Source organism: Larus michahellis, chromosome 12 (genome assembly GCF_964199755.1).
Source record: "Larus michahellis chromosome 12, bLarMic1.1, whole genome shotgun sequence".
Classification (NCBI taxonomy): Eukaryota; Metazoa; Chordata; class Aves; order Charadriiformes; family Laridae; genus Larus; species Larus michahellis.
In genome coordinates this window covers 5,037,299-5,061,578 of record NC_133907.1, presented here as the reverse complement: position 1 = coordinate 5,061,578, position 24,280 = coordinate 5,037,299, and the positions used below count along the sequence as shown (strand labels likewise).

Here is a 24,280-nt window from a genome sequence, read left to right as displayed (position 1 = left end):
TCCTTTCAAAACGGATTCGTTTCGTTTATTTATTTTAAAGTCCACTGATCATCATCACAAAAAAAAAAAAAAAAACATGGGAAACGCAACTAAAGAGAAAAAAGTCCAACCAAGACCTAAGAACCCAGAGCTACGAGTAGATGTGAGCCTGTGTTGCACGGCGCAGGTGCACGCACAGGACGAGACGACACATGCGCGCTGCAGTGTGGCGAGAGGTGGGTTCCTTTATGTTAACCGCTGAACAATGACAGCATTGAGCAGGTTGGCTTCCTTCAGGGTTTGGTTCTCATCAGTAAGCTCTTTGTTTGGGAAGGTGGTCATGAGGACGAAACTGGTGGCAGCCATCGCTGGCCGAGCATCTACTATGAAGAGCCGGATGTCACGGATCCTGTCCAAAGGGATCAAACACACAAGGGTGATCCTGTTACTGAACATCCTGTAGAAGCGCGTGGCAACAGCCTAAATTCACCTTTTCCGGAGCATGCAACCCTGCAGTCGCTGCGCTTGTTTTTCAGCTAACAGTAAAGGCCAAGGCCAGACAATTATTATTTAACCTACTCCTCTGCAGACTCCCATTTACTAAAATAACACAAGCTGCTTTATAGGCTAAAGATTTACAACTAGATGTTCTTTTACACTGCCCAACAGGATCATCTGTGTTGTCAGGCAGCTATTTGAAATTGAAAGCTTCTGAACGCTTCAAGATGATCAGATTAACAAATTGCTTGACGCTAGCTGCTCTAAGTGACTGAGCTCATCACACACAGCAAAACCTAAATGATCTCAACTCCCATGAGCAGCCGCAACAGCAACACTGGATCTATTCCCTTGACCCGATCATAGGTTTTTGTACTTTTTTGCACCATGTTCGATTCTCTTACAGAAACTGGAGGAATATAAACAAATGGCCACACTCTTTGAGATCAGGTAGGTGAGGACGACTTCAGGAGAGAAGTTTAACGAAGCAACAGGGTATATAACCCATCTTTGCTCGTCCAAGGGAACTGAACTGCTCTAAGAGCATCCCTTGGTGCTCCAGTCAGCACAGGGAATAGCCCAGTAAAAAAGTCTGAACTGAGAGTCAGAATAACTGAACCAAGTTCCTAGTTACCTGACAGTTTCTAAAGTCCTTAGAAGAAATTCAGGGAGTTTTTTTATAGGTGATATCAAGGGACGTTCCGCTGATAATGACGCTCCCAGGTGCAGTATCACTGGCTATAATCCATCACTATTTGGAAAGCAAATCCTATCCTTCCAACAGTTAACGACTGCCTTAAAACCCCACAATAATTTTATTCCTATTCACCTATACAGAAGGATCCCCAGAGCTCCCTTTAGCAGGCTAGCCAGGACTTCAACATCTGCTCCATCTGTGCGCAGTTTGCATTGTCATTCAGGCCTTCCCAGTTAGTAACCTGTGTTTCCTGTTGCGTTTGTACCTGTGACTGTGGTTAAACTTCTGGACCAGTCGCCCACCGTCAGCAAGCCGGATTTGGATGTTGGTGATGGGCTCCGACTCATCAATAGCGATGGCAGAACTGGCTTTGGCTTCATTCTCTGCCTGCTGGGCCGGCGAGCTGGTGCCCATGACCTGGGGTGCAGTGCTGAGAACAGGGAGACACAAGGCGAGCTGTTAAAAAACGGAAAAACCCACCCAGCTGCAGGGTGCCAGCAGTCAGGCAGTGAGCTTATCGCCTGCTGGGCCCAGCTACCAGGGTTCCCAGTCAAGAGACACTAATGCAAGTTGGAAGCGAGAATTTAGGAGTCAGCTAGTCAGCAGGGACTTGTCTAGACCTCTATCATCTCCCTTTGCAGCACCACATCATGGGTCTTCACATACCCACAGGAACAGGGGCAGTGTAATTTGGAAACACCGCTCCTACGTGACATTCACCATGGCGGTTCCAAACTAGGGATCTGCCTCCTGCCACGGAAAGGCTGAGCCACCTCACAGTACAAACCTCGTTTTCTCTTTTAGAGGAACACCCCCCCATACCCCAGGCCTCGAGTGCCTTTTCTTCAGAAAGATGAATCAAAAGGCTCAACGTTGCAAAACTCTCAAGGGACTCTCTCACGTCACACACATAGCAAACCAGCACTGCTGCCTTCTCACCTGCCCAGCTTCTGTCCTTCTCCAGTAAAAGCTTTGAAGACACTTTTAGGTTTCACGTACTCCTCATCGCGGTGATCCTCCATATCCAGGTTCACTTGTCCGCCCCGTGCTAACCTGCGCAGCTCTGCCGGGACTTCCCTGCAAAGAGAGTGTCCTAAGGCAGCTGCCTGAAGAAACAAGTCGGGAAAGCGCAGAGAAAAAGTGCCAGCCGCAGACCTCTGGAATTTCAGGAATCGCAGCGAGCCTGTGATTAATTAACAGGGCAGATGCACACCTCCCCACTAACAGACACAAATTAAAGGTGACTTTTCCCTGACCCTCACCTGGAGTGACATGGTACATCAGAAATCCTCTGCCCAATATGAACGTCCATTTGTTCACTTCAAACTCAAGGCCCCCTACAAACCAAGGCCACTTCCCATTGATCTGAAGTAAATGTTCGAGTCTGCCCTCCCATAGTTCCATGTTAAGAATCTAGCTCTTATAAGAAAGCTCAGGTGAAACGTGCCATTGCTCACGTTTCAGAAAACAGCTATTCTTTCTCTCCCCTCTCATTACATACCCTCTGCGGATATCATCAAGGAACTGGGCATTGGACGGATCCTGGTAGCTCCTCAGTTCTCCGCTATCCAGACTGAATCCACTCTTCCAGAGCTTCAGCACAACATGCACCTGCAGCAGCGGCCAAACAACAATCAGTCTCACCGAAACATCTCCGTAAGAACAATAACCCACGCAGCATTCCAGACTGGCAGAGGAATTCCAAGGTGCAGAAAACATTCCATCCAGGTTCCTCTGGGTTGAGGGAAAAACCCCAAAGCACTGGCTATGTAACAGTCATGCATCAATTTCTAAAAGGTGGCACCACAGACACCTTTTTGATAAATATGGTTGAAGAGCCAAGAGTGTGCTAGGCCAGGAGCCGAAACCAAGCTCCCACCACTGCCTAGATGCGTATTTGGTCACAAACCAAGCACGAGAGAATCTTTCGTTGATGCTGTTAGCTCCATATCTCTTCAAGGGATAGAAGAGTTAATTGCCTAGTGCTCTTTGCACGCTATTTTTCACAATCTGTACTTCTAAGAAGTGCTCAGATTCTTAATCAAAAGTTCATCAGAAAACTGCTTACCCAAGACCCAAGCACCTACTATTTTCTAATCAGAAATCCCTGAGAAGCAGGATTTACTATACTTCTGTCCTCTTGAATTTCTATCAAGTTTTATAACTCTCTGGGCTTGCAAGCTCTGTAGCTACAGCAGAGAAATCCCTCGGGTGACATCTACAAAACAGAACAGAGAGATACTCACATCCTGAGCAGAGTTCTGTCTCCTCTCTCCTGCCACATAAGCAGACTCCTCCTCTGGAGTAGCCCCGAGGCGATACCCTCCCCCTGCGAAAGGCTGCAAGAGAGAGGAGCAGGCAAAGAGGTTTTAGAGACACAGCCCCAAGACAACTTGATTCCCTTTCCCCAACACTGTTATGGACGAACAGGGGGACTTTGTGGCATCAGCAACACCTATTGTCCTGCAGGCACAGTCACCAGCTTGAACAAGTTGATAAATGTGGCACAGGAAAGTGGCTTTTCATGCCAGTGTGACACACGAATTGGAGCTGCACTAAGAGAAGAGCCCAGGCTTAGCTGTCCTTTTAAGACAATTCCAGGACTCCACAGTACCAAACAGCTGTCATGGTGGGAGCCTTAACTGAAACAGGGAACAGAAGGAAGAAGAACTTATCACTCCTCACTTTAGGCTTGCTAGTCTCGCCACTGCTCTTGGCCGTCCGATCAACTGCCACTGCACCGTGCTCCTTTGCTCCTTTGAACAGATCCTCCACCAGCTCATTGGGACTCTTCTTCCTCGGAGGACCAACGATCTGCTGTCCACTTCTCTCTGAGCCACCGGCATAAAACCTAACAGAAAGCACACAGCTTCTGGGTAAGACTGGACCGCTGCTTCTCCAGGAGACGCATGTGACAGGACCCAGCAGTTTTGTATCAGGATTCAGTTCATTTTTGTACAGCCTGGATCTACAAATATTAGCTCCTACCAGTGGATCTCCTACTGTAGCCACTTAACAAGTTCCTGTACTGCAGAGACTTTCTTTTTACGTCAGTTACTGTAAAATTATCAATTGATCAACAGCAATAAAGTGATAACAACTGTCTCAGACCTAGGAAGAGAAACAATCCAGACGGACAAGGCTCAGTTTCAGATGCCAGTACCAGTTATATTACCAAGCTCAACAAGACTTCCAGCAAGTCTCTGACCTGTCAGATGGAAGAAGTTGGGCAACATCTAACTGGTATTTTGAAGGAAGGCACATATTCATGCTACACTGAAAGATCACCACACACAGGATGGGTCTGAACTGTAAGCAATGAATGCAATCAGTGAAGTGCAATTAAGCACTTCTGGAAGACTGGGTTTATTAGCTTCCAGATGGCTTGTAAAAACACACAGAGCAAGCTCACATCTGTTTGCAGAAGACCACACAGTCTACCTAGACTGAGCCATCAGATCCATTCAGTTTACCTTGCCTTTTAACCTTAAGGGTATTTAACTACTTACAGCTGACATCGTAGATGACTTTCCCACTAGTATGCCATGTTCCCACTGGAAAGGGGACCTACATTTCTCTTTCCACCTCCACACTCCACTACATTACCCTTAAGCAGCACTTAAAAAAAAAAACGAACAAAAAAGCAAACCCAAAACCCCAACAAAAAACAAAACCAAAAAGCAAACCCAAAATTCCCAAGCAGAAAGAAAAACAATCCCTGCATTATTCTATTTCCCTTCTCTGTGGACACAAATGATGATTTGGGCTTTTTTCCATTCTTAACCTAGGGCTTCCACATCCTGCCTTAGGCTTTCTCTCAACTGCACAATCAGCGACGAAAACTTGCGTTTATACAGCCATGCCGAACATGTGCTTGTGCACAGACTTTGCACTGACCAACCTTTACGTGTCAAACCTGAGATTTTTCACTACAGGAATTTCATCTCAAATCTGCTTTTTAAAAAAGCACAAGTGGCAAGCCATCAAAAAGGGCAGAGATAAACACCCAGGTTTTAAGTATTTAACTGAAAACTTACCGCTGTCCCTCCTCCTCTTCATCGTCATCCTCCTGCGCATGAACAAGGTCTCTAAATGATGTTACTCTATGGTCACTGCAAAAGGCAATCAGAGAAGTATGTCAGCCTCATGACGCATTTCAACCACATAAGCAAAAGCTCCTGAAAACAGCAGTTAGGCTGAGCCTGTTCTACTTTAAGGGTCTGATTCATTACTCTATAAAATGATGGGTCAGAACTGGTGTAACCGAGTGGCGAATTTTGCTCTTGGACCTCTCTGCCAACTACACCAACAGAAAACAAGAGCGGGTGCACTGGAGGAGGCTCAGATGGTGGCTGCAGCCATAGAAAATGCAGCGAGTCTTCAGTCACCTTCCTTGCTTGCACACTGAAGCCGCCACTCCCAAACCTGCACAAGCACAGGTTTCTCTTCCTGGCCCCAGGACAGTCCAGCCTCCACATCCTTCCCCTCTTGTTGTTTCTGCCAAGGCTATTAGCTCTGATCCAAACTGAAACTGGGTTCTTCTGCAATATGGACTGTATTCACCGACGCCTGAACCTAGAGCACTTTTCTTTCAAGACTTAGTAGCTCCTTTTCTTTAAAACTGGATAGTATTTCCCTACTCCACAAGGAATTGGTGCAGCAAAATTAACCTCTTGTTATAAAATGCTCAACTTGATTGGATTAGGTGTTACACAAAATCAGAAAATATTTTTCCTGCAGAGGTACAATCTGCTCAAATAAAAGCATTACCAACTGATTGTCTTCTAACCTTCTAATTGATAGAGAAATCAAATTTTTCCTGAGTAATGAGGCAAGTTGTCCTAACTGATCTTTGGATTAGTTGTGCAATAACATGGGAGCTTGCAATGTATAAATGCTGAGGTTTTCACAATTTCTAGAGAACCATATGAGGTGAAGCAGATCTGAACACAGAGCTATTTCTCCTGAAAATTAATATATATCAATGCTTTAGATAGAGCTTGTGTTTTTACACAGTTTGCACTGTCAGGTTTACAAGCTGCCAATAAACAGACTGGCCTGAGCTGAAGCTCCCGCCTCACCTGGCTGCAGTGCCTCTGGATATAGAGCTGGGTGTGGGCTGGGGAAGAGTCAGAATGTCCTCGTCACCCCCGTCCTCGTAGAAACTGGCAAGTGCAATCTGGAAAGGAACACGGCCGGAGTTTTTCAGGATGAGAGCAAGCATTCCAGAACAATGGAAAAAACCACACACAAATAACACAGCTCAAGCTCCTGTCATGCTGGACATCTTAAGGCACATCACCCACTGAAAACATTTCATGTGATTTCCCTGTTTGGATGTCCTAGCAAAGACAAGGCTTTGCCACCTTCTAACGTTTGGCTTTGTAGGACACTCACCACTACAGAAATGCCAGAGCAGCTTCCCCAAAGCGAGGCTCTTATTCTGCAATATTTCTACAGGGGCTATGCTAAAATTACTCTTCTGAAACAGCTGCTTTTGTGACATTCATGAGAAGACCCGGAGTTAATTAAACACAGGCAGATGATTTGAGGGAGATGGGAGACAGGAGCGGATCAGAGAGGTGGCTGATCTCCCCCTTCATTTGGGGGTGCAGGGGCCGCTGCTGGCAGTGCAGCCGGCGGAGCACTGAGGAAAATCGACCATTCAAGGAAAACCTACGCAAACCCGGCAAAACCCAGACGCTGCTCTCTCACTGCGTGCTAGCAATTAGCGATGTTAAAATTAACGAGGGGACCATGCCCCGCTCCGGCCCCAGCCGGCCCCCAAGGCACCGCCTCAGCCCGGCCGAGGCCTGAGCCTGCAGGACACCGAGCTCCCGGCCCAGCGCTCCCTCCTCCGCCACCGCGACGGCCTCCAGGGCCGCGGCCCCCGCCCGGCGCCAGCCTCGGCCGCGCCCCCGCCACCAGGCCCCCCCTCAGCGGGCCGAGCCGGCGCCGGGAAGAGCTGCGGGACGCGGGGCGGCGGCGGGGCTACCTGGAGGTCCCAGCCGGCGGACTCCAGGAAGAAACGCGCTCGCTCCTCCTCGACGCCGGTCACGGCCACGAACTCCCTCAGCGCCTCCTCCCTGTCCGCCATCTTGCCGCGGTGCAGCGCCCAAACCCCGCCGGGCGGAAACGGCACGGAGCCCCGCCACGCCCCGCCCCGTGTGCGCCGCCAAACCCCGCCGGGCGGAAACGGCACGGAGCGTCGCGCACCGCCCCGCGCGCTAGAAACAGCGGCCCCTGGCGGCCCGGCGGTGCGCAGCGCCCAGCCAGGGGGTGACCGGAGCCGAGCCCCGGGATGCTGTGAGCCCCGGGGTGGGCAGGTCCCGAGCCCTGGCGTGCCCAGAGCCGAGCCCCGGGCTAGGCAGCATTGAGACCCAGGGCGGCCCGTGCATCCCGGCCCCTTTATTTCCAGGTACGCAGGACAAAGCCCGTGGCGGCCGAGCGCCAAGACCCGCTCCCGGTGCCGCCACGCAAGGAACCAGAGGTTGACACGGAGCAGGACGTGGGGGCTGCCCCCGTGTTTCCCTCCTCATGCCCTCCCACGCTTGAAGAGGAAGAGGAGGAAACCACCGAGGAGCCCCTTCTCCAGCAGGATGCCAAGCCACAAGCCGGGGCTGGACAGGAGGTTCCAACCTGCAGTGGGGACAAGGGGACGTGAGCGTCTCTTTGGGGAAGAACCCTCTGGCCGTGCAGGTGAACGGCACCCATTGCCCCGGCCCCGCTCTGTGGTGGGGCCCAGACGCGACCTGGGGGGTGGGTTTGGCTGCGGGAAGAAGTGTGGGTCTGTCAGACCAGGCTCTGCCACCCCCACCCAGCCCCGGGGCTGCAGGGAGAGGGGTCTCCCACGGGGGCACAGATGCGCCTGAGGACCCCGAGCCCCTTCCCCATCCCCACTTGCCCCGAGCGGAGCCCACCGGGCTGGGCTGGGCTGGTTCCCACCGGGAGCTGCTCTGGGAGCCCCACTCACCATGTACGGACACCTCCGTGCCTTTTCCATGCTGAAACACCTCATCACTGCCCAGTGATTTGCGGAACTTCACGCAGTAATAGGTGCCGGCATCCTCGGGACAAACACCCCTGATGTGGATGGTGAAGTCTGTGTCAGACCCATTCACTGCCCTCATCCCGCGGGGGAAGGAGCCCGTCTGGTCATAGATGGTCTGGTTCCCACTGCCCCAGCCCTTCAGCCACTTCACGGGGCCAGGGGGACCATATCCAGACGTGGTGCAGGTCAGGGTGAGCGTCTCCCCCGCTGTCACCGACACCTTGTCCTGGGGCTGCTGTAGCTCGAAGCTCTGAGTCACCTGGGCACCCTCACCTGGGCACAGTGACAGGAGGGTTTGGGGCTGATAAGGGGCTCCAGAGCCAGGGCACATCAAGGGCCATCGCCAGACTCCCAGCCCCGAGCCCAGAGCAGGAGAAAGAGAGATGTCCCCATCCCTCACCCCTCCCGGGGCAGCCAGCACTGCTGGGGACTGTGCTACAGGGGGATGCTGGGGCTCCCAGGACAAGCTGGAATAAAACAAACTTTTCAGCTGGGAATAAAAGCAAGCTGGAAGGGCGGCAGTGAGAGAAGAGTTCCAAATACTCCCAGGGGGCATATGGAGCACCAGGCCCTGAGATGCACCCCCCTGAGCCCCACAGCAGGCTTGCGGCACGGCCACTGCCAGGGATGTGGCCACAGGCTGCCCAACTACCCCTGGCTTTGCTGCTTCCCCCCACCACAGGTCCCCTTCCTGGGATGGGCCCCCAGACCCCATCCCCATCCCCACACGCCCCGAGCAGAGCCCATGGGGCTGGGCTGGGCTGTGCGGGAGGCAGCACCCGGCAGGGGTATTTCCCACTGGGAGCTGCTCTGGGAGCCCCACTTACTGTATACGGACACCTCTGTGCCTTTTCCATGCCGAAACACCTCAATACGGCCAAGATATCTGCTGAACTTCACGCAGTAATAGGTGCCAGCATCCTCGGGTTGAACATCCCTAATGTGGATGGTGAAATCTGTGTCGGACAGATCTGCTGCCCTCGTCACACGGGGGAAGGAGCCCATTTGGTCGTAGATGGTCTCGTTCCCACTGCCCCAGCCCTTCAGCCACTTCATGGGTCCACCAGAATAGTCTCTGGACGTGGTGCAGGTCAGGGTGAGCGTCTCCCCCACAGCCACCGACACCTTGTCCTGGGGCTGCTGCAGCTTGAAGTCCCGATTCACCTGAGCATCCGTACCTGGGCACAGCGACAGGAGGGTTTGGGGCTGATGAGGGGCCCCGGAGGCGGGACACAGCACGGGGCATCGCCAGACCCTCAGCCCCAAGCCCAGAGCAGGGGACAGAGAGACATCCCCATCACTCGCCCCACCCTGGGCAGCCAGCACTGCTGGGGACTGTGGTATGGGAGGATGCCAGGGCCCCCAGGACAAGCTGGAATAAAACAAACTTTTCAGCTGGGAATAAAAGCAAGCTGGAAGGGAGGCAGTGAGAGAAGAGCCTCAAACATTCACAGGGGGATTATTCAGTGCTGAGCCCTGAGATGCACCCCCCAGAGCCCCACAGCAGGCTTGCGGCACGGCCACTGCCAGGGATGTGGCCACAGGCTGCCCAACTACCCCTGGCTCTGCTGCTTCCCCCCACCACAGGTCCCCCTCAGGGACGGGCCCCCAGACCCCATCCCCATCCCCACACGCCCCGAGCAGAGCCCATGGGGCTGGGCTGTGCGGGAGGCAGCACCCGGCAGGGGTATTTCGCACCAGGAGCTGCTCTGGGAGCCCCACTTACTGTATACAGACACGTCTGTGCCTTTTCCACGCTGAACCACCTCATAACCACTAGGCGATTTGCGGAACTTCACGCAGTAATAGGTGCCAATATCCTCGGGTTGAACATCCCGAATGTGGATGGTGAAGTCTGTGTCGGATCCATCCACTTCCCTCGTCACGCGGGGAAAGGAGCCCGTCTGGTCATAGGCGGTCTCACTCCCACTGCCCCAGCCCTTCAGCCACTTCATGGGGCCAGCGGGAGCGTCTCCAGACGTGGTGCAGGTCAGGGTGAGTGTCCCCCCTGCTCTCACCGACACCTTGTCCTGGGGCTGCTGCAGCTTGAAGCCCCGACTCACCTGGGCACCCGCACCTGGGCACAGCGACAGGAGGGTTTGGGGCTAACGGGGGGCCCTGGAGCCGGGACACAGCACGGGGCATCGCCAGACCCCCAGCCCCGAGCCCACAGCAGGGGACATCCCCGTCCCTCACCCCCCGCGGCAGCCAGCACTGCTGGGGACTGCGGGACGGGGGGGTCCTGGGACCCCTGGGACGTGCTGGAGTAAAACAAGCTCTTTGGTGGGGGTGAAAGCAAGCTGGAAGGGAGGCAGTGAGAGAGGAGCCCCAGATGCCCGCGGGCACAGGGAAGCATTGCCCAGCCTGCGGCGCGGGGCAGCGTGCCGGGGGAGAGGTGCTGGGGCTGTGCGGGGCCCACACTCACCCGGGGCTCTGCGGAGCAGGAGCAGCATCAGGCAGGCGAGAGGCAGCCCCCGTGTCACCCGGGCCATGGTCATTCCCACGTCCTGCTCCCCACAGCTCGGCTCGGCCGGGCTCTGCTCGGCTCGGCTGGGCTCTGCTCGGCTCGGCTGGGTGCTGGGCTCTGCCCCAGCAAAGGGGAAGGAAGGGGCTCACCGCTGGCCATCAATCACCACCATCTCCTGTCACGAGGCTGATCCTCACCAGAGATGTTCAGTCCCGCTCTCTCTCCCCACAGATCTGTGCCACGGCCACAGCCACGGGCACTGGGTAGCCAAAGAGAGGGTCTGCGGTGGCTCGGCTCTTGCTGGCGCAGCTCAGCCTCCTCCCGCTGCGGCTCTCGGGTGAGTCCGGAGCGGGGCAGCAGTGGTGCTGGCCCCCCGACAGCCCTCCCGCCTCCCTGCGCCGCTGGCTGCTGCTGCCGGGGGGGGGACACGGGACAGCGGGGAGAGGCCCGGCACCCGCAGCAGACCGCTAACACGAGCAGGCTTGCAAAGATAAACACCGGACGGGGCAGCGGGGGCTTTCCTCCTCCAACCACCTTTTTGGGCTGTGCAGGGCTGCACAGGACAAGGAGCAGCGGGACAGCTGCCGGGGGCGCCACATGGATGGGGCCTGCAGTGGGGGTCAGCATTTCAGGTGATGGCGGGTATGCAGGATGCAGGCAGTGCCAGCACCAGGATCCAGCGGCGCAGATCAGCCCAGGGCGGCCCGTGTATTCCAGCACCTTTATTTCCAGGTACACAGGACAAAGCCCGCGGTGGCCGAGCACCAAGACCCGCTCCTGGTGCCACCATCCAAGGAACGGGGGACTGACAGAGAGCATGACGTGGGGGCTGCCCCCGTGTTTCCCTCCTCATGCCATCGCACGTTTGAAGAGGAAGAGGAGGAGCCCACCGAGGAGCCCCTTCTCCAGCAGGATGCCAAGCCACAAGCCGGGGCTGGACAGGAGGTTCCAACCTGCAGTGGGGACAAAGGGACGTGAGTGGCTACGGCTTGAGGACAGGAATCCCGCAGCCCCCTGCTGCCGTTGGACCCAGCGGCTCTCACGCACCGTTAACTGTCTGGGATGAGTCTGTCGTTTCCGACTTGGACGTGGCAGTGATCCACAGGGTGGCCGTCCTGTCGACGGGCTCCTGGGCATCATGCACCACACGGCAGGTGAACACGGACCCGTTCTTCTCCTCCATCGCTTTGACCTCCACCAGCCTGGTCAGCTTGAACAAGCCCTGGGGCGTCTCCACTGGCTGGGAGACGTACTCCATGTTCATCTCCATCCCGTTCTCCAGCCAGGTGATGGCCACGTCCCTGGGGTAAAACCCCTTCACGTGGCAGGTGAATTTCACGGTCTTGTTCACCCCAACAGGGCTCGGCGGGTCAGCGTCCACCTGGATGCTGGGGGAAACTGGGAAGAGAGGCAGCGCCTGGTGCCCAGCGTTCCCCGTCTCCGCTGCCGGCGGGGTGCCCTGTCCCTGCCCTGGGACCCCCAGCCCCACAGGAGCTGGACACCCCCAGCGCCGGTCCCCCCCCAGCCCTCACCTCGCAGGGCTTGCCTGAGCTGGTACGTCTCCCTCAGCGGGGCCGTCAGCGTGGGGTGCCGCACCTCGCAGACGACCTGTGAGCGGACGTCGTTCACCCCCAGTGGCATCGTCACGGTGCTGACCATGTTGTAGGAGGATTTCATCCGCTCAGGGGTGATCGTTGGCTGCTGAGCCGAGATGGGGACCCCATCCTTGAGCCATTTCACCCTGATGTCTTCAGGGAAGAACCCTCCGGCCGTGCAGGTGAAAGCCACCGATTGCCCCGGCCCCGCTCTGTCTTCGGGCCCGGACACAACCGGGGGGGTGGGTTTGGCTGTGGAAAGAAGCGTGGGGCTGTCACCCGGGCTCTGCCACCCCCTCCTGGGGCTGCAGGGAGAGGGGTCTCCCACGGGGGCAAGGATGCACCCAGGAATGGCCCACGGGACCCACTCCTGGGACCCCGAGACCCGTCCCCATCCCCACTCGCCCCGAGCAGAGCCCACCGGGCTGGGCTGGGCTGGTTCCCACCGGGAGCCCCACTCACCACGTACGGACACCTCCGTGCCTTTTCCATGCTGATACACCTCATTACCGCTCACTGATTTGCGGAACTTCACGCAGTAATAGGTGCCGGCATCCTTGGGTTGAACATCCCTGATGCGGATGGTGAAGTCTGTGTTGGTCCCATTCACTGCCCTCACCCCATAGGTGAGGGGGTTCGTCTGGTCATAGATGGTCTGGTTCCCACTGCCCCAGCCCTTTAGCCACTTCACGGGGCCAGCGGGAGCATTTCCAGACGTGGTGCAGGTCAGGGTGAGCGTCTCCCCCGCTGCCACTGACACCTTGTCCTGGGGCTGCTGCAGCTTGAAGTCCCGACTCACCTGGGCACCTGCACCTGGGCACAGCGACAGCAGGGTTTGGGGCTAACGGGGGGCCCTGGAGCCGGGATACAGCACGGGGCATCGCCAGACCCCCAGCCCCGAGCCCACAGCAGGGGACATCCCCGTCCCTCACCCCCCGCGGCAGCCAGCACTGCTGGGGACTGTGGGACGGGGGGGTCCTGGGACCCCTGGGACGTGCTGGAGTAAAACAAGCTCTTTGCTGGGGGTGAAAGCAAGCTGGAAGGGAGGCAGTGAGAGAGGAGCCCCAGATGCCCGCGGGCACAGGGAAGCATTGCCCAGCCTGCGGCGCGGGGCAGCGTGCCGGGGGAGAGGTGCTGGGGCTGTGCGGGGCCCACACTCACCCGGGGCTCTGCGGAGCAGGAGCAGCATCAGGCAGGCGAGAGGCAGCCCCCGTGTCACCCGGGCCATGGTCATTCCCACGTCCTGCTCCCCACAGCTCGGCTCGGCCGGGCTCTGCTCGGCTCGGCTGGGTGCTGGGCTCTGCCCCGGCAAAGGGGAAGGAAGGGGCTCACCACAGACCAAGTTCCTCCACGGACCCCTTGCACAGACCCAGCTGGTTCCCAGAGTGTTCACACCATCTCGCGTCACAGGGCTGGTCCTCACCACTGATGTCACTCCGGCTCTCCCCACAGATGTGTGCCATGGCCACGGCCACCAGCACCGGGCAGCCAGCGAGCGGGGCCCCGACCCGGCACGCTCCCGTACGTGTGGCCAGCCCTCAGCTCGGCACCCCGGGGCGTCCGGGGGACCCCCAGCCCTTGCCAGCAGGATCGGGGCACGGGCTGGCGTCTCCGATGGACCCGTGGTGCAGAGCTCGCCCAGGGCTTCGCCGGAGCCCCCCTGCAGCCGAACCGGGGCGGGCAGAGCCGCTCTCCTGCCCCGCGCCCCGCGCAGCCCCTTGTGTCGGGAGGCTCTTGGTCCTTGGATGACGATGCCCTTCGGGATGAAGCCCGGCGGAGCTGCCGCCCGTCTCTGCCTCTGCCCTGCAAGCATGTTTTTGGGCTGTGCAGGGCTGCACAGGACAAGGAGCAGCGGGACAGCTGCTGAGGGGGGCCACATGGATGGGGCCTGCAGTGGGGGTCTGCACGCTGGGTTATGGCGGATGTGCAGGATGCAGGCAGTGCCAGCACCAGGATCCAGCGGCGCAGATCAGCCCAGGGCGGCCTGTGTATCCCGGCCCCTTTATTTCCAGGTACACAGGACAAAGCCCGCGGTGGCCGAGCGCCAAGACCCGCTCCCGGTGCCACCACCCAAGGAACGGGGGACCGACAGAGAGCATGACGTGGGGGCTGCCCCCGTGTTTCCCTCCTCATGCCATCACACGTTTGAAGAGGAAGAGGAGGAGCCCACCGAGGAGCCCCTTCTCCAGCAGGATGCCAAGCCACAAGCCGGGGCTGGACAGGAGGTTCCAACCTGCAGTGGGGACAAGGGGACGTGAGTGGCTACGGCTTGAGGACAGGAATCCCGCAGCCCCCTGCTGCCGCGGGACCCAGCGGCTCTCACACACCGTTAACTGTCTGGGATGAGTCTGTCGTTTCCGACTTGGACGTGGCAGTGATCCACAGGGTGGCCGTCCTGTCGACGGGCTCCTGGGCATCATGCACCACACGGCAGGTGAACACGGACCCGTTCTTCTCCTCCATCGCTTTGACCTCCACCAGCCTGGTCAGCTTGAACAAGCCCTGGGGCGTCTCCACTGGCTGAGAGACGTACTCCATGTTCATCTCCATCCCGTTCTCCAGCCAGGTGATGGCCACGTCCCTGGGGTAAAACCCCTTCACGTGGCAGGTGAATTTCACGGTCTTGTTCACCCCAACAGGGCTCGGCAGGTCAGCGTCCACCTGGATGCTGGGGGAAACTGGGAAGAGAGGCAGCGCCTGGTGCCCAGCGTTCCCCGTCTCCGCTGCCGGCGGGGTGCCCTGTCCCTGCCCTGGGACCCCCAGCCCCACAGGAGCTGGACACCCCCAGCGCCGGTCCCCCCCCAGCCCTCACCTCGCAGGGCTTGCCTGAGCTGGTACGTCTCCCTCAGCGGGGCCGTCAGCGTGGGGTGCCGCACCTCGCAGACGACCTGTGAGCGGACGTCGTTCACCCCCAGTGGCATCATCACGGTGCTGACCATGTTGTAGGAGGATTTCATCCGCTCAGGGGTGATCGTTGGCTGCTGAGCCGAGATGGGGACCCCATCCTTGAGCCATTTCACCCTGATGTCTTCAGGGAAGAACCCTCCGGCCGTGCAGGTGAAAGCCACCGATTGCCCCGGCCCCGCTCTGTCTTCGGGCCCGGACACAACCGGGGGGGTGGGTTTGGCTGTGGAAAGAAGCGTGGGGCTGTCACCCGGGCTCTGCCACCCCCTCCTGGGGCTGCAGGGAGAGGGGTCTCCCACGGGGGCAAGGATGCACCCAGGAATGGCCCACGGGACCCACTCCTGGGACCCCGAGACCCGTCCCCATCCCCACTCGCCCCGAGCAGAGCCCACCGGGCTGGGCTGGGCTGGTTCCCACCGGGAGCTGCTCTGGGAGCCCCACTCACCACGTACAGACACCTCCGTGCCTTTTCCATGCTGATACACCTCATCACCGCTCACTGATTTGCGGAACTTCACGCAGTAATAGGTGCCGGCATCCTCGGGTTGAACATCCCTGATGCGGATGGTGAAGTCTGTGTTGGTCCCATTCACTGCCCTCACCCCATAGGTGAGGGGGTTCGTCTGGTCATAGATGGTCTGGTTCCCACTGCCCCAGCCCTTTAGCCACTTCACGGGGCCAGCGGGAGCATTTCCAGACGTGGTGCAGGTCAGGGTGAGCGTCTCCCCCGCTGCCACTGACACCTTGTCCTGGGGCTGCTGCAGCTTGAAGTCCCGACTCACCTGGGCACCTGCACCTGGGCACAGCGACAGCAGGGTTTGGGGCTAACGGGGGGCCCTGGAGCCGGGATACAGCACGGGGCATCGCCAGACCCCCAGCCCCGAGCCCACAGCAGGGGACATCCCCGTCCCTCACCCCCCGCGGCAGCCAGCACTGCTGGGGACTGTGGGACGGGGGGGTCCTGGGACCCCTGGGACGTGCTGGAGTAAAACAAGCTCTTTGCTGGGGGTGAAAGCAAGCTGGAAGGGAGGCAGTGAGAGAGGAGCCCCAGATGCCCGCGGGCACAGGGAAGCATTGCCCAGCCTGCGGCGCGGGGCAGCGTGCCGGGGGAGAGGTGCTGGGGCTGTGCGGGGCCCACACTCACCCGGGGCTCTGCGGAGCAGGAGCAGCATCAGGCAGGCGAGAGGCAGCCCCCGTGTCACCCGGGCCATGGTCATTCCCACGTCCTGCTCCCCACAGCTCGGCTCGGCCGGGCTCTGCTCGGCTCGGCTGGGTGCTGGGCTCTGCCCCGGCAAAGGGGAAGGAAGGGGCTCACCACAGACCAAGTTCCTCCACGGACCCCTTGCACAGACCCAGCTGGTTCCCAGAGTGTTCACACCATCTCGCGTCACAGGGCTGGTCCTCACCACTGATGTCACTCCGGCTCTCCCCACAGATGTGTGCCATGGCCACGGCCACCAGCACCGGGCAGCCAGCGAGCGGGGCCCCGACCCGGCACGCTCCCGTACGTGTGGCCAGCCCTCAGCTCGGCACCCCGGGGCGTCCGGGGGACCCCCAGCCCTTGCCAGCAGGATCGGGGCACGGGCTGGCGTCTCCGATGGACCCGTGGTGCAGAGCTCGCCCAGGGCTTCGCCGGAGCCCCCCTGCAGCCGAACCGGGGCGGGCAGAGCCGCTCTCCTGCCCCGCGCCCCGCGCAGCCCCTTGTGTCGGGAGGCTCTTGGTCCTTGGATGACGATGCCCTTCGGGATGAAGCCCGGCGGAGCTGCCGCCCGTCTCTGCCTCTGCCCTGCAAGCATGTTTTTGGGCTGTGCAGGGCTGCACAGGACAAGGAGCAGCGGGACAGCTGCTGAGGGGGGCCACATGGATGGGGCCTGCAGTGGGGGTCTGCACGCTGGGTTATGGCGGATGTGCAGGATGCAGGCAGTGCCAGCACCAGGATCCAGCGGCGCAGATCAGCCCAGGGCGGCCTGTGTATCCCGGCCCCTTTATTTCCAGGTACACAGGACAAAGCCCGCGGTGGCCGAGCGCCAAGACCCGCTCCCGGTGCCACCACCCAAGGAACGGGGGACCGACAGAGAGCATGACGTGGGGGCTGCCCCCGTGTTTCCCTCCTCATGCCATCACACGTTTGAAGAGGAAGAGGAGGAGCCCACCGAGGAGCCCCTTCTCCAGCAGGATGCCAAGCCACAAGCCGGGGCTGGACAGGAGGTTCCAACCTGCAGTGGGGACAAGGGGACGTGAGTGGCTACGGCTTGAGGACAGGAATCCCGCAGCCCCCTGCTGCCGCGGGACCCAGCGGCTCTCACACACCGTTAACTGTCTGGGATGAGTCTGTCGTTTCCGACTTGGACGTGGCAGTGATCCACAGGGTGGCCGTCCTGTCGACGGGCTCCTGGGCATCATGCACCACACGACAGGTGAACACGGACCCGTTCTTCTCCTCCATCGCTTTGACCTCCACCAGCCTGGTCAGCTTGAACAAGCCCTGGGGCGTCTCCACTGGCTGAGAGACGTACTCCATGTTCATCTCCATCCCGTTCTCCAGCCAGGTGATGGCCACGTCCCTGGGGTAAAACCCCTTCACGTGGCAGGTGAATTTCACGGTCTTGTTCACCCCAACAGGGCTCGGCAGGTCAGCGTCCACCTGGATGCTGGGGGAAACTGGGAAGAGAGGCAGCGCCTGGTGCCCAGCGTTCCCCGTCTCCGCTGCCGGCGGGGTGCCCTGTCCCTGCCCTGGGACCCCCAGCCCCACAGGAGCTGGACACCCCCAGCGCCGGTCCCCCCCCAGCCCTCACCTCGCAGGGCTTGCCTGAGCTGGTACGTCTCCCTCAGCGGGGCCGTCAGCGTGGGGTGCCGCACCTCGCAGACGACCTGTGAGCGGACGTCGTCCACCCCCAGTGGCATCGTCACGGTGCTGACCATGTTGTAGGAGGATTTCATCCGCTCAGGGGTGATCGTTGGCTGCTGAGCCGAGATGGGGACCCCATCCTTGAGCCATTTCACCCTGATGTCTTCAGGGAAGAACCCTCCGGCCGTGCAGGTGAAAGCCACCGATTGCCCCGGCCCCGCTCTGTCTTCGGGCCCGGACACAACCAGGGGGGTGGGTTTGGCTGCGGGAAGAAGCGTGGGGCTGTCACCAGGGCTCTGCCACCCCCTCCTGGGGCTGCAGGGAGAGGGGTCTCCCACGGGGGCAAGGATGCGCCCAGGAATGGCTCACAGGACCCACTCCTGGGACCCTGAGACCCGTCCCCATCCCCACTCGCCCCGAGCAGAGCCCACCGGGCTGGGCTGGGCTGGTTCCCACCGGGAGCTTCTCTGGGAGCCCCACTCACCACGTACAGACACCTCCGTGCCTTTTCCATGCTGATACACCTCATCACCGCCCACTGATTTGCGGAACTTCACGCAGTAATAGGTGCCGGCATCCTCGGGTTGAACATCCCTGATGCGGATGGTGAAGTCTGTGTTGGTCCCATTCACTGCCCTCATCCCATGGGTGAGGGGGTTCGTCTGGTCATAGATGGTCTGGTTCCCACTGCCCCAGCCCTTCAGCCACTTCACGGGGCCAGGGGCAGCGACTCCAGATGTGGTGCAGGTCAGGGTGAGCGTCTCCCCCGCTGCCACCGACACCTTGTCCTGGGGCTGCTGCAGCTTGAAGCCCCGACTCACCTGGGCACCTGCACCTGGGCACAGCGACAGGAGGGTTTGGGGCTAACGGGGGGCCCTGGAGCCGGGACACAGCACGGGGCATCGCCAGACCCCCAGCCCTGAGCCCACAGCAGGGGACATCCCCGTCCCTCACCCCCCGCGGCAGCCAGCGCTGCCGGGGACTGCGGGACGGGGGGGTCCTGGGACCCCTGGGACGTGCTGGAGTAAAACAAGCTCTTTGCTGGGGGTGAAAGCAAGCTGGAAGGGAGGCAGTGAGAGAGGAGCCCCAGATGCCCACAGGCACAGGGAAGCATTGCCCAGCCTGCGGCGCAGGGCAGCGTGTCGGGGGAGAGGTGCTGGGGCTGTGCGGGGCCCACACTCACCCGGGGCTCTGCGGAGCAGGAGCAGCATCAGGCAGGCGAGAGGCAGCCCCCGTGTCACCCGGGCCATGGTCATTCCCACGTCCTGCTCCCCACAGCTCGGCTCGGCCGGGCTCTGCTCGGCTCGGCTGGGTGCTGGGCTCTGCCCCGGCAAAGGGGAAGGAAGGGGCTCACCACAGACCAAGTTCCTCCACGGACCCCTTGCACAGACCCAGCTGGTTCCCAGAGTGTTCACACCATCTCGCGTCACAGGGCTGGTCCTCGCCACTGATGTCACTCCGGCTCTCCCCACAGATGTGTGCCACGGCCACGGCCACCAGCACCGGGCAGCCAGCGAGCGGGGCCCCGACCCGGCACGCTCCCGTACGTGTGGCCAGCCCTCAGCTCGGCACCCCGGGGCATCCGGGGGACCCCCAGCCCTTGCCAGCAGGATCGGGGCACGGGCTGGCGTCTCCGATGGACCCGTGGTGCAGAGCTCGCCCAGGGCTTCGCCGGAGCCCCCCTGCAGCCGAACCGGGGCGGGCAGAGCCGCTCTCCTGCCCCGCGCCCCGCGCAGCCCCTCGTGTCGGGAGGCTCTTGGTCCTTGGATGACGATGCCCTCCGGGATGAAGCCCGGCGGAGCTGCCGTCCGGCTCCGCCGCTGCCCCCCGCCCGCCCCGGGGCAGGCAGCAGAAGCGTTAACATCCCGCGCCCGCTCGCCTTCCATTTCCTGTGCGGCTTCTCCTTCCCCTTCTCCCGGCGCCGGAGCCCGAAGCCCGGGCAGTGCCGATGGCTTGGCGCGTCTTGCTGCTGCAGCTCAGCCTCTTCCCGCTGCGGCTCTCGGGTGAGTCCGGAGCGGGGCGGCGGCGGCGGCCCCCCGACAGCCTCCCGCTCCCCTGCCCCGCTGGCTGCTGCTGCCGGGGGGGTGGCGGGGGGACAAGGGACGGCGGGAAGAGGCCCGGCCGCCGCAGCAGATCGCTAACGCGAGCAGGCCGGCAAAGATAAACACCGGACGGGGCGAGGGGGTGTGGGGAGTCCCCCCTCCGACCACCTTTTTGGGCTGCGCGGAGATGCCGGGGGCAAGGCGGGCGGGGTGCGCAGCGCCGAGTCTCGGGGTGCGCAGAACCGAGCCCCGAGTGTGTAAAACCGAGCCCCGGGGTGCGCAGAACCGGGCACCGAGTACGCAGAACCGAGCCCCGAGTGCGCAGAACCGCTCACCGAGTGCACAGAACCGGGCACCGAGTGTGCAGAACCGAGCCCCGAGTGCGCAGAACCGAGCCCCGAGTGCGCAGAACAGAGCCCCGGGATTTGCAGCCCCGAGCCCCGCCGAGCCGTTGCCGAAGGTGGCGGGGGGGCTCTGGGCAGGAGGAATTTTGGGGGCAGGAGGGGTTTGGGGGCTGCGCTCGTCTCCGGGGCTGCACATCCCGGCTCAGAGTCGGCTCCTGGCCCCGGCTGCGCAGAGCCCCGGGCTGTGAACCCCACTTCCTCGCAGAGCCCCAGTAGTCCTGGCTCACGTTGTACAGAGCTGGGGCGTTAATGTTTAACAGCGCTCGGGAGTTTTTCCTGCCAGGAATTCCCCTTGGCTCCCTCTGTACCTCACCAGATTTCAAGCGCCCACAGCGCCTCCTGTTAACCACACGACAGGGGGTGTAAATTTGCCCCTCGTTCATTTTTAACCTGGCTTCTGCCGCTCTCGGTGCCTGCGCTCTGTTTCCGCCATATCCAGGGGTATTTCTCAGCTGAGCTGCTGCAAATTCGGAGCAAGCTGGGGCCGCTCAGCCCCTGCCCGTGCCGCTGGGGGTGACTGGGGCAAGCCCTCGCCTCCCTCCATCGCTCAGCCCCAAACCCTCCTGTCGCTGCGCCCAGGTGCGTGTCCCCCGCTGACTTGGGACTTCAAGCTGCAGCAGCCCCAGGACAAGGTGTCGGTGACAGTGGGGGAGACGCTCACCCTGACCTGCACCACGTCTGGAAATGCTCACGCTGGCCCCGTGAAGTGGCTGAAGGGCTGGGGCAGTGGGAACCAGACCATCTATGACCAGACGGGCTCCTTCCCCCGTGTGACAAGGGAAGTGAATGGGTCCAACACGGACTTCACCATCCACATCAGGGATGTTCAACCCGAGGATGCTGGCACCTATTACTGCGTGAAGTTCTGCAAATCGCTGGGCGGCAATGAGGTGTTTCAGCGTGGAAAAGGCACGGAGGTGTCCATACATGGTGAGTGCAGCCCCATGAGACGCTGCTCCCAGTGGACCCTGTCCCATGCCCACAGCGGGGTCCCGTGCTGCCCTGCACCCACCACCACCCTCTCCCCACTCTGCATTGTATATCCACAGAGACAACCTTGCTTCGCAGCATGGTGGCTGTAGCTGTAGTGCTCTGCTTCCTCCTCCTCCTTGGCGTCGTCATCACCCTTTGCATGTGCAGGAGGAAGCACAGAGGTGAGGCAGACAGCCAGTGCCTGGCCAGGCCGGCGGCCATGGGCACCTTCTCGCCCATCCCTCTGCGGTGCTGTGCAGGGACCCCCGGCACCCCCAGGTTCGTACCCACCACCTCTTCGGCACCTCAAATTGAGTGAACCGCCTTATCCACCTGCCTTATCCTGATTTCCTCTCCCTCTGGAGTGGTGGTTTTCCCCAGAAGAGGTCCTTTACTCACAGACACATCACTGCGCTGCATCGCTTCTCTCTGTGTTTCACGGGAGGGGAGCACCCAGCACCAGGGAGCTCCCTGCAGCCCCTCACCGCGGTGTCTGAGCCCGGCCCAGGAACGCCGATGGCACGTTGTCCCTCTCCTCTGCCTTCAGCGTGGGCATCATGTGTGGCCACATGCCGCAAAGCCGGGCTAAAATTTGGGATGGGAATTGAGGAGCACTGTGCTGAGCGGGGTGGGGAGGGCACCCAGCTTCCTTTAGCTCTAATGGCCGTCCTTTCCCCCAACAGTGAAGTCCTGGATGCAGAGAGCTCCCATCTGCCCAGCCAGGTAAGGGCGAGCTGTGAATATGGGGAAGAGCATCCCATGCCGATGCCCTGGCTTGCAGGGACTCTGCAAGGCTCCAGGGCCAGCGTGGGCAATGGCTGAGCAGCAGCCCCCTGCACGTGGTCCTGGCACGCTCCGCATCACGGCCTGGGGCCACTTGTGCAAGCCGTGGCACCGCCGACGCAGGCTGAACCCCGCCATTAGGGTTATTTTTGCAAGATTTATCTAGCGACAGCATTAACCGTTCGTCTGCATTTCTGCAGCAAAGCAGCAAGGAGGACAACTACATCCACTACGCCGATCTCCAGCCCCTGCCCGCGGCCCCGCGGCACATCAGGAGCCCCGGCGCAGCCTGCTCCGAGTACGCCAGCGTCAGGGTAGCTACCAAGTGACATGTGGCACCGCAGCCTGTGAGGCCGAAGAGCCCGTTTTGGGGGAGGAAGCAGGGACATTTCTGCAGGGCACAATAAAGAAGGAAGTGGGTTGCTTTGCACGGCACACCCCGGTCCGAGCTTGTCATGCCTGGCAGAGCTCCCCTAATTCTTTCCTGTCTTGGTGGCCACACCGGGCAGGGTGAGGCTCAGGGCCGGACCTGCTGTGCCAGGGCTGGGCAGCAGCTCTGCCAGGACCCAGCAGCCATCTCGAGCACCGGATCAGGCCATGGAGCTGAGCACCTCTGCCTTGTGCAAGCCGTGCGGTGCCAGTTGCTCCAGGAGGAGTTCTCGTATGCCTGTCTCCACCAGCACGGGCCGCCACCGGCACTTTCCCGGCTCAGCAGGTTCATAATTTGTGTTAATCTTTTCACCGCACCAAGCCCATCCGCATTAAAGCCAGCAAATAGCCATTCCCTCCAGTCCTGCTGTTTTCAGAGCAGGAGAAATCGTGCTGGTCCCACGGGGTCCTGGGACACGTGTGGCCTCTGCAGTCCCGTGCCAGCTCACCCTGTGCTGCTGCCAGGCTTGTGCTGTCCCCACAGGCACCCCCACCTCCCACCCTGCCCGGCTCCCCCCAAACCTCCATCTTCTGTCGGGAACAGCCCTCGGTGCTGCTTTGCTGCAGCTCGTGGGCCAAGGCTGAGCCCTTGCATGCCTTTCCCTGCCCTGCCGAAGGGGCTGGTATTTGGGAACGAGGATCCTGATGCTGTGTTAAAAGCAGGGCGGCTGGCACCAGCCTGCCTGCCCTTCCAGCCTTTCTCCCCTGATCCGTGCACATCTCCTGCTCTGGCCCCAGCCAGCCCATGCCCATCTGCTGCACGCACATCCCCTGCTCTGTGCAGGTCTCCTGCTCTGTCCTCATCCCCGGCTCCAGGCAAACCTGCTGCATGCACAACTGCTTTGTGCACATCTGCTCCATGCTCGTTTCCTGCTCCATGGACATCTGCTCCATGCATATCCCTTGCTCCATGCACATCTGTTCCATGCGCGTCTGCTCCATGCTCATCTCCTGCTCCATGCACATCTGCTCCATGCACATCTGCTCCATGCACATCCCTTGCTCCACGCACATCTGGTCCATGCACATCTGGTCAATACTCCTCTTCTGCCCCATGCACATCTGCCCCGTGCACATCTGCTCTATGCAAATCTGCATGCACATCCCCTGCTCCATGCACATCTGCTCCATGCACATCCCCTGCTCCATGCACATCTGCTCCGCGCACATCCCCATCTCCGTGCACGCGTGCTGGGTGCCCACCTCTGAGGGGAGCGTTACGGAGCGTGGCGGCGGCACCCGCGTGCACCCCGGTGCGAAGTGCAGACACCCACCCACCCGTGGCGGCGGGTGCTGCCACCGCGCCGTGCACCGCCTCACGCAAACACCCCCTTGGCAGGCACGGGCTGAGGGTGAAACACACTTTTCAGGCAGAGGAACCGGCTGCTGCCTGTAACCTTGAAAGCTGCTGGTTTCTAACTTTATCTACTTTTTACTGTGAAATCAAAAAAAGGGAACTGAAAGAAGACAGTGTGAAACAGCAGCATGCGTATACCCAGGGGAGCCTTGTCTGCCAGCAGAGATCCTCTCGGGGAGAGAGTTGTTGAGGGGAGAGGAGCCACTACTGAAATTCATTTGCATGACTGAGTAAGCATCGCCTGCGGGGGGGGG

The 24,280-nt window shown here is 60.2% G+C and overlaps 5 protein-coding genes across 6 annotated transcripts; 1 reads left to right on the top strand and 4 right to left on the bottom strand.

Moving 5' to 3' along the window:
• Positions 1 to 7,339, bottom strand: NSFL1C (NSFL1 cofactor). The gene is made up of 9 exons (XM_074605483.1): positions 7,170 to 7,339; positions 6,256 to 6,353; positions 5,212 to 5,286; positions 3,860 to 4,025; positions 3,421 to 3,513; positions 2,676 to 2,785; positions 2,114 to 2,251; positions 1,440 to 1,604; positions 1 to 388 (listed from the first exon to the last, which is right to left on the bottom strand). Exons 1-9 carry the CDS (start codon positions 7,269 to 7,271, stop codon positions 226 to 228), a joined length of 1,110 nt encoding a protein of 369 aa, XP_074461584.1. The 5' UTR covers positions 7,272 to 7,339; the 3' UTR covers positions 1 to 225.
• Positions 7,340 to 7,593: 254 nt separating this feature from the next.
• LOC141750429 (signal-regulatory protein beta-1-like) lies at positions 7,594 to 14,278 on the bottom strand. 2 transcript variants are annotated; one of them, XM_074605475.1, is made up of 5 exons: positions 13,449 to 14,278; positions 12,750 to 13,100; positions 12,225 to 12,539; positions 11,740 to 12,090; positions 7,594 to 7,813 (listed from the first exon to the last, which is right to left on the bottom strand). In XM_074605475.1, the coding sequence occupies exons 1-5, from the start codon at positions 14,164 to 14,166 to the stop codon at positions 7,710 to 7,712; spliced, it is 1,839 nt and encodes a 612-aa protein (XP_074461576.1). In that variant the 5' UTR covers positions 14,167 to 14,278; the 3' UTR covers positions 7,594 to 7,709. The 2 variants fall into 2 exon arrangements, with proteins under 2 accessions (XP_074461576.1, XP_074461575.1); XM_074605474.1 differs by lacking the exon at positions 7,594 to 7,813 and adding an exon at positions 11,401 to 11,645.
• Positions 14,270 to 17,165, bottom strand: LOC141750430 (signal-regulatory protein beta-1-like). Its single transcript, XM_074605476.1, has 5 exons — positions 16,336 to 17,165; positions 15,637 to 15,987; positions 15,100 to 15,414; positions 14,615 to 14,965; positions 14,270 to 14,520 (listed from the first exon to the last, which is right to left on the bottom strand). The coding sequence occupies exons 1-5, from the start codon at positions 17,051 to 17,053 to the stop codon at positions 14,417 to 14,419; spliced, it is 1,839 nt and encodes a 612-aa protein (XP_074461577.1). The 5' UTR covers positions 17,054 to 17,165; the 3' UTR covers positions 14,270 to 14,416.
• Positions 17,145 to 20,101, bottom strand: LOC141750431 (signal-regulatory protein beta-1-like). The gene is made up of 5 exons (XM_074605477.1): positions 19,223 to 20,101; positions 18,524 to 18,874; positions 17,987 to 18,301; positions 17,502 to 17,852; positions 17,145 to 17,407 (listed from the first exon to the last, which is right to left on the bottom strand). The coding sequence occupies exons 1-5, from the start codon at positions 19,923 to 19,925 to the stop codon at positions 17,304 to 17,306; spliced, it is 1,824 nt and encodes a 607-aa protein (XP_074461578.1). The 5' UTR covers positions 19,926 to 20,101; the 3' UTR covers positions 17,145 to 17,303.
• Positions 19,507 to 23,024, top strand: LOC141750433 (uncharacterized). The gene is made up of 5 exons (XM_074605481.1): positions 19,507 to 20,042; positions 21,065 to 21,415; positions 21,535 to 21,736; positions 22,141 to 22,180; positions 22,441 to 23,024. The coding sequence occupies exons 1-5, from the start codon at positions 19,988 to 19,990 to the stop codon at positions 22,567 to 22,569; spliced, it is 777 nt and encodes a 258-aa protein (XP_074461582.1). The 5' UTR covers positions 19,507 to 19,987; the 3' UTR covers positions 22,570 to 23,024.
• Positions 23,025 to 24,280: the final 1,256 nt, after the last annotated feature.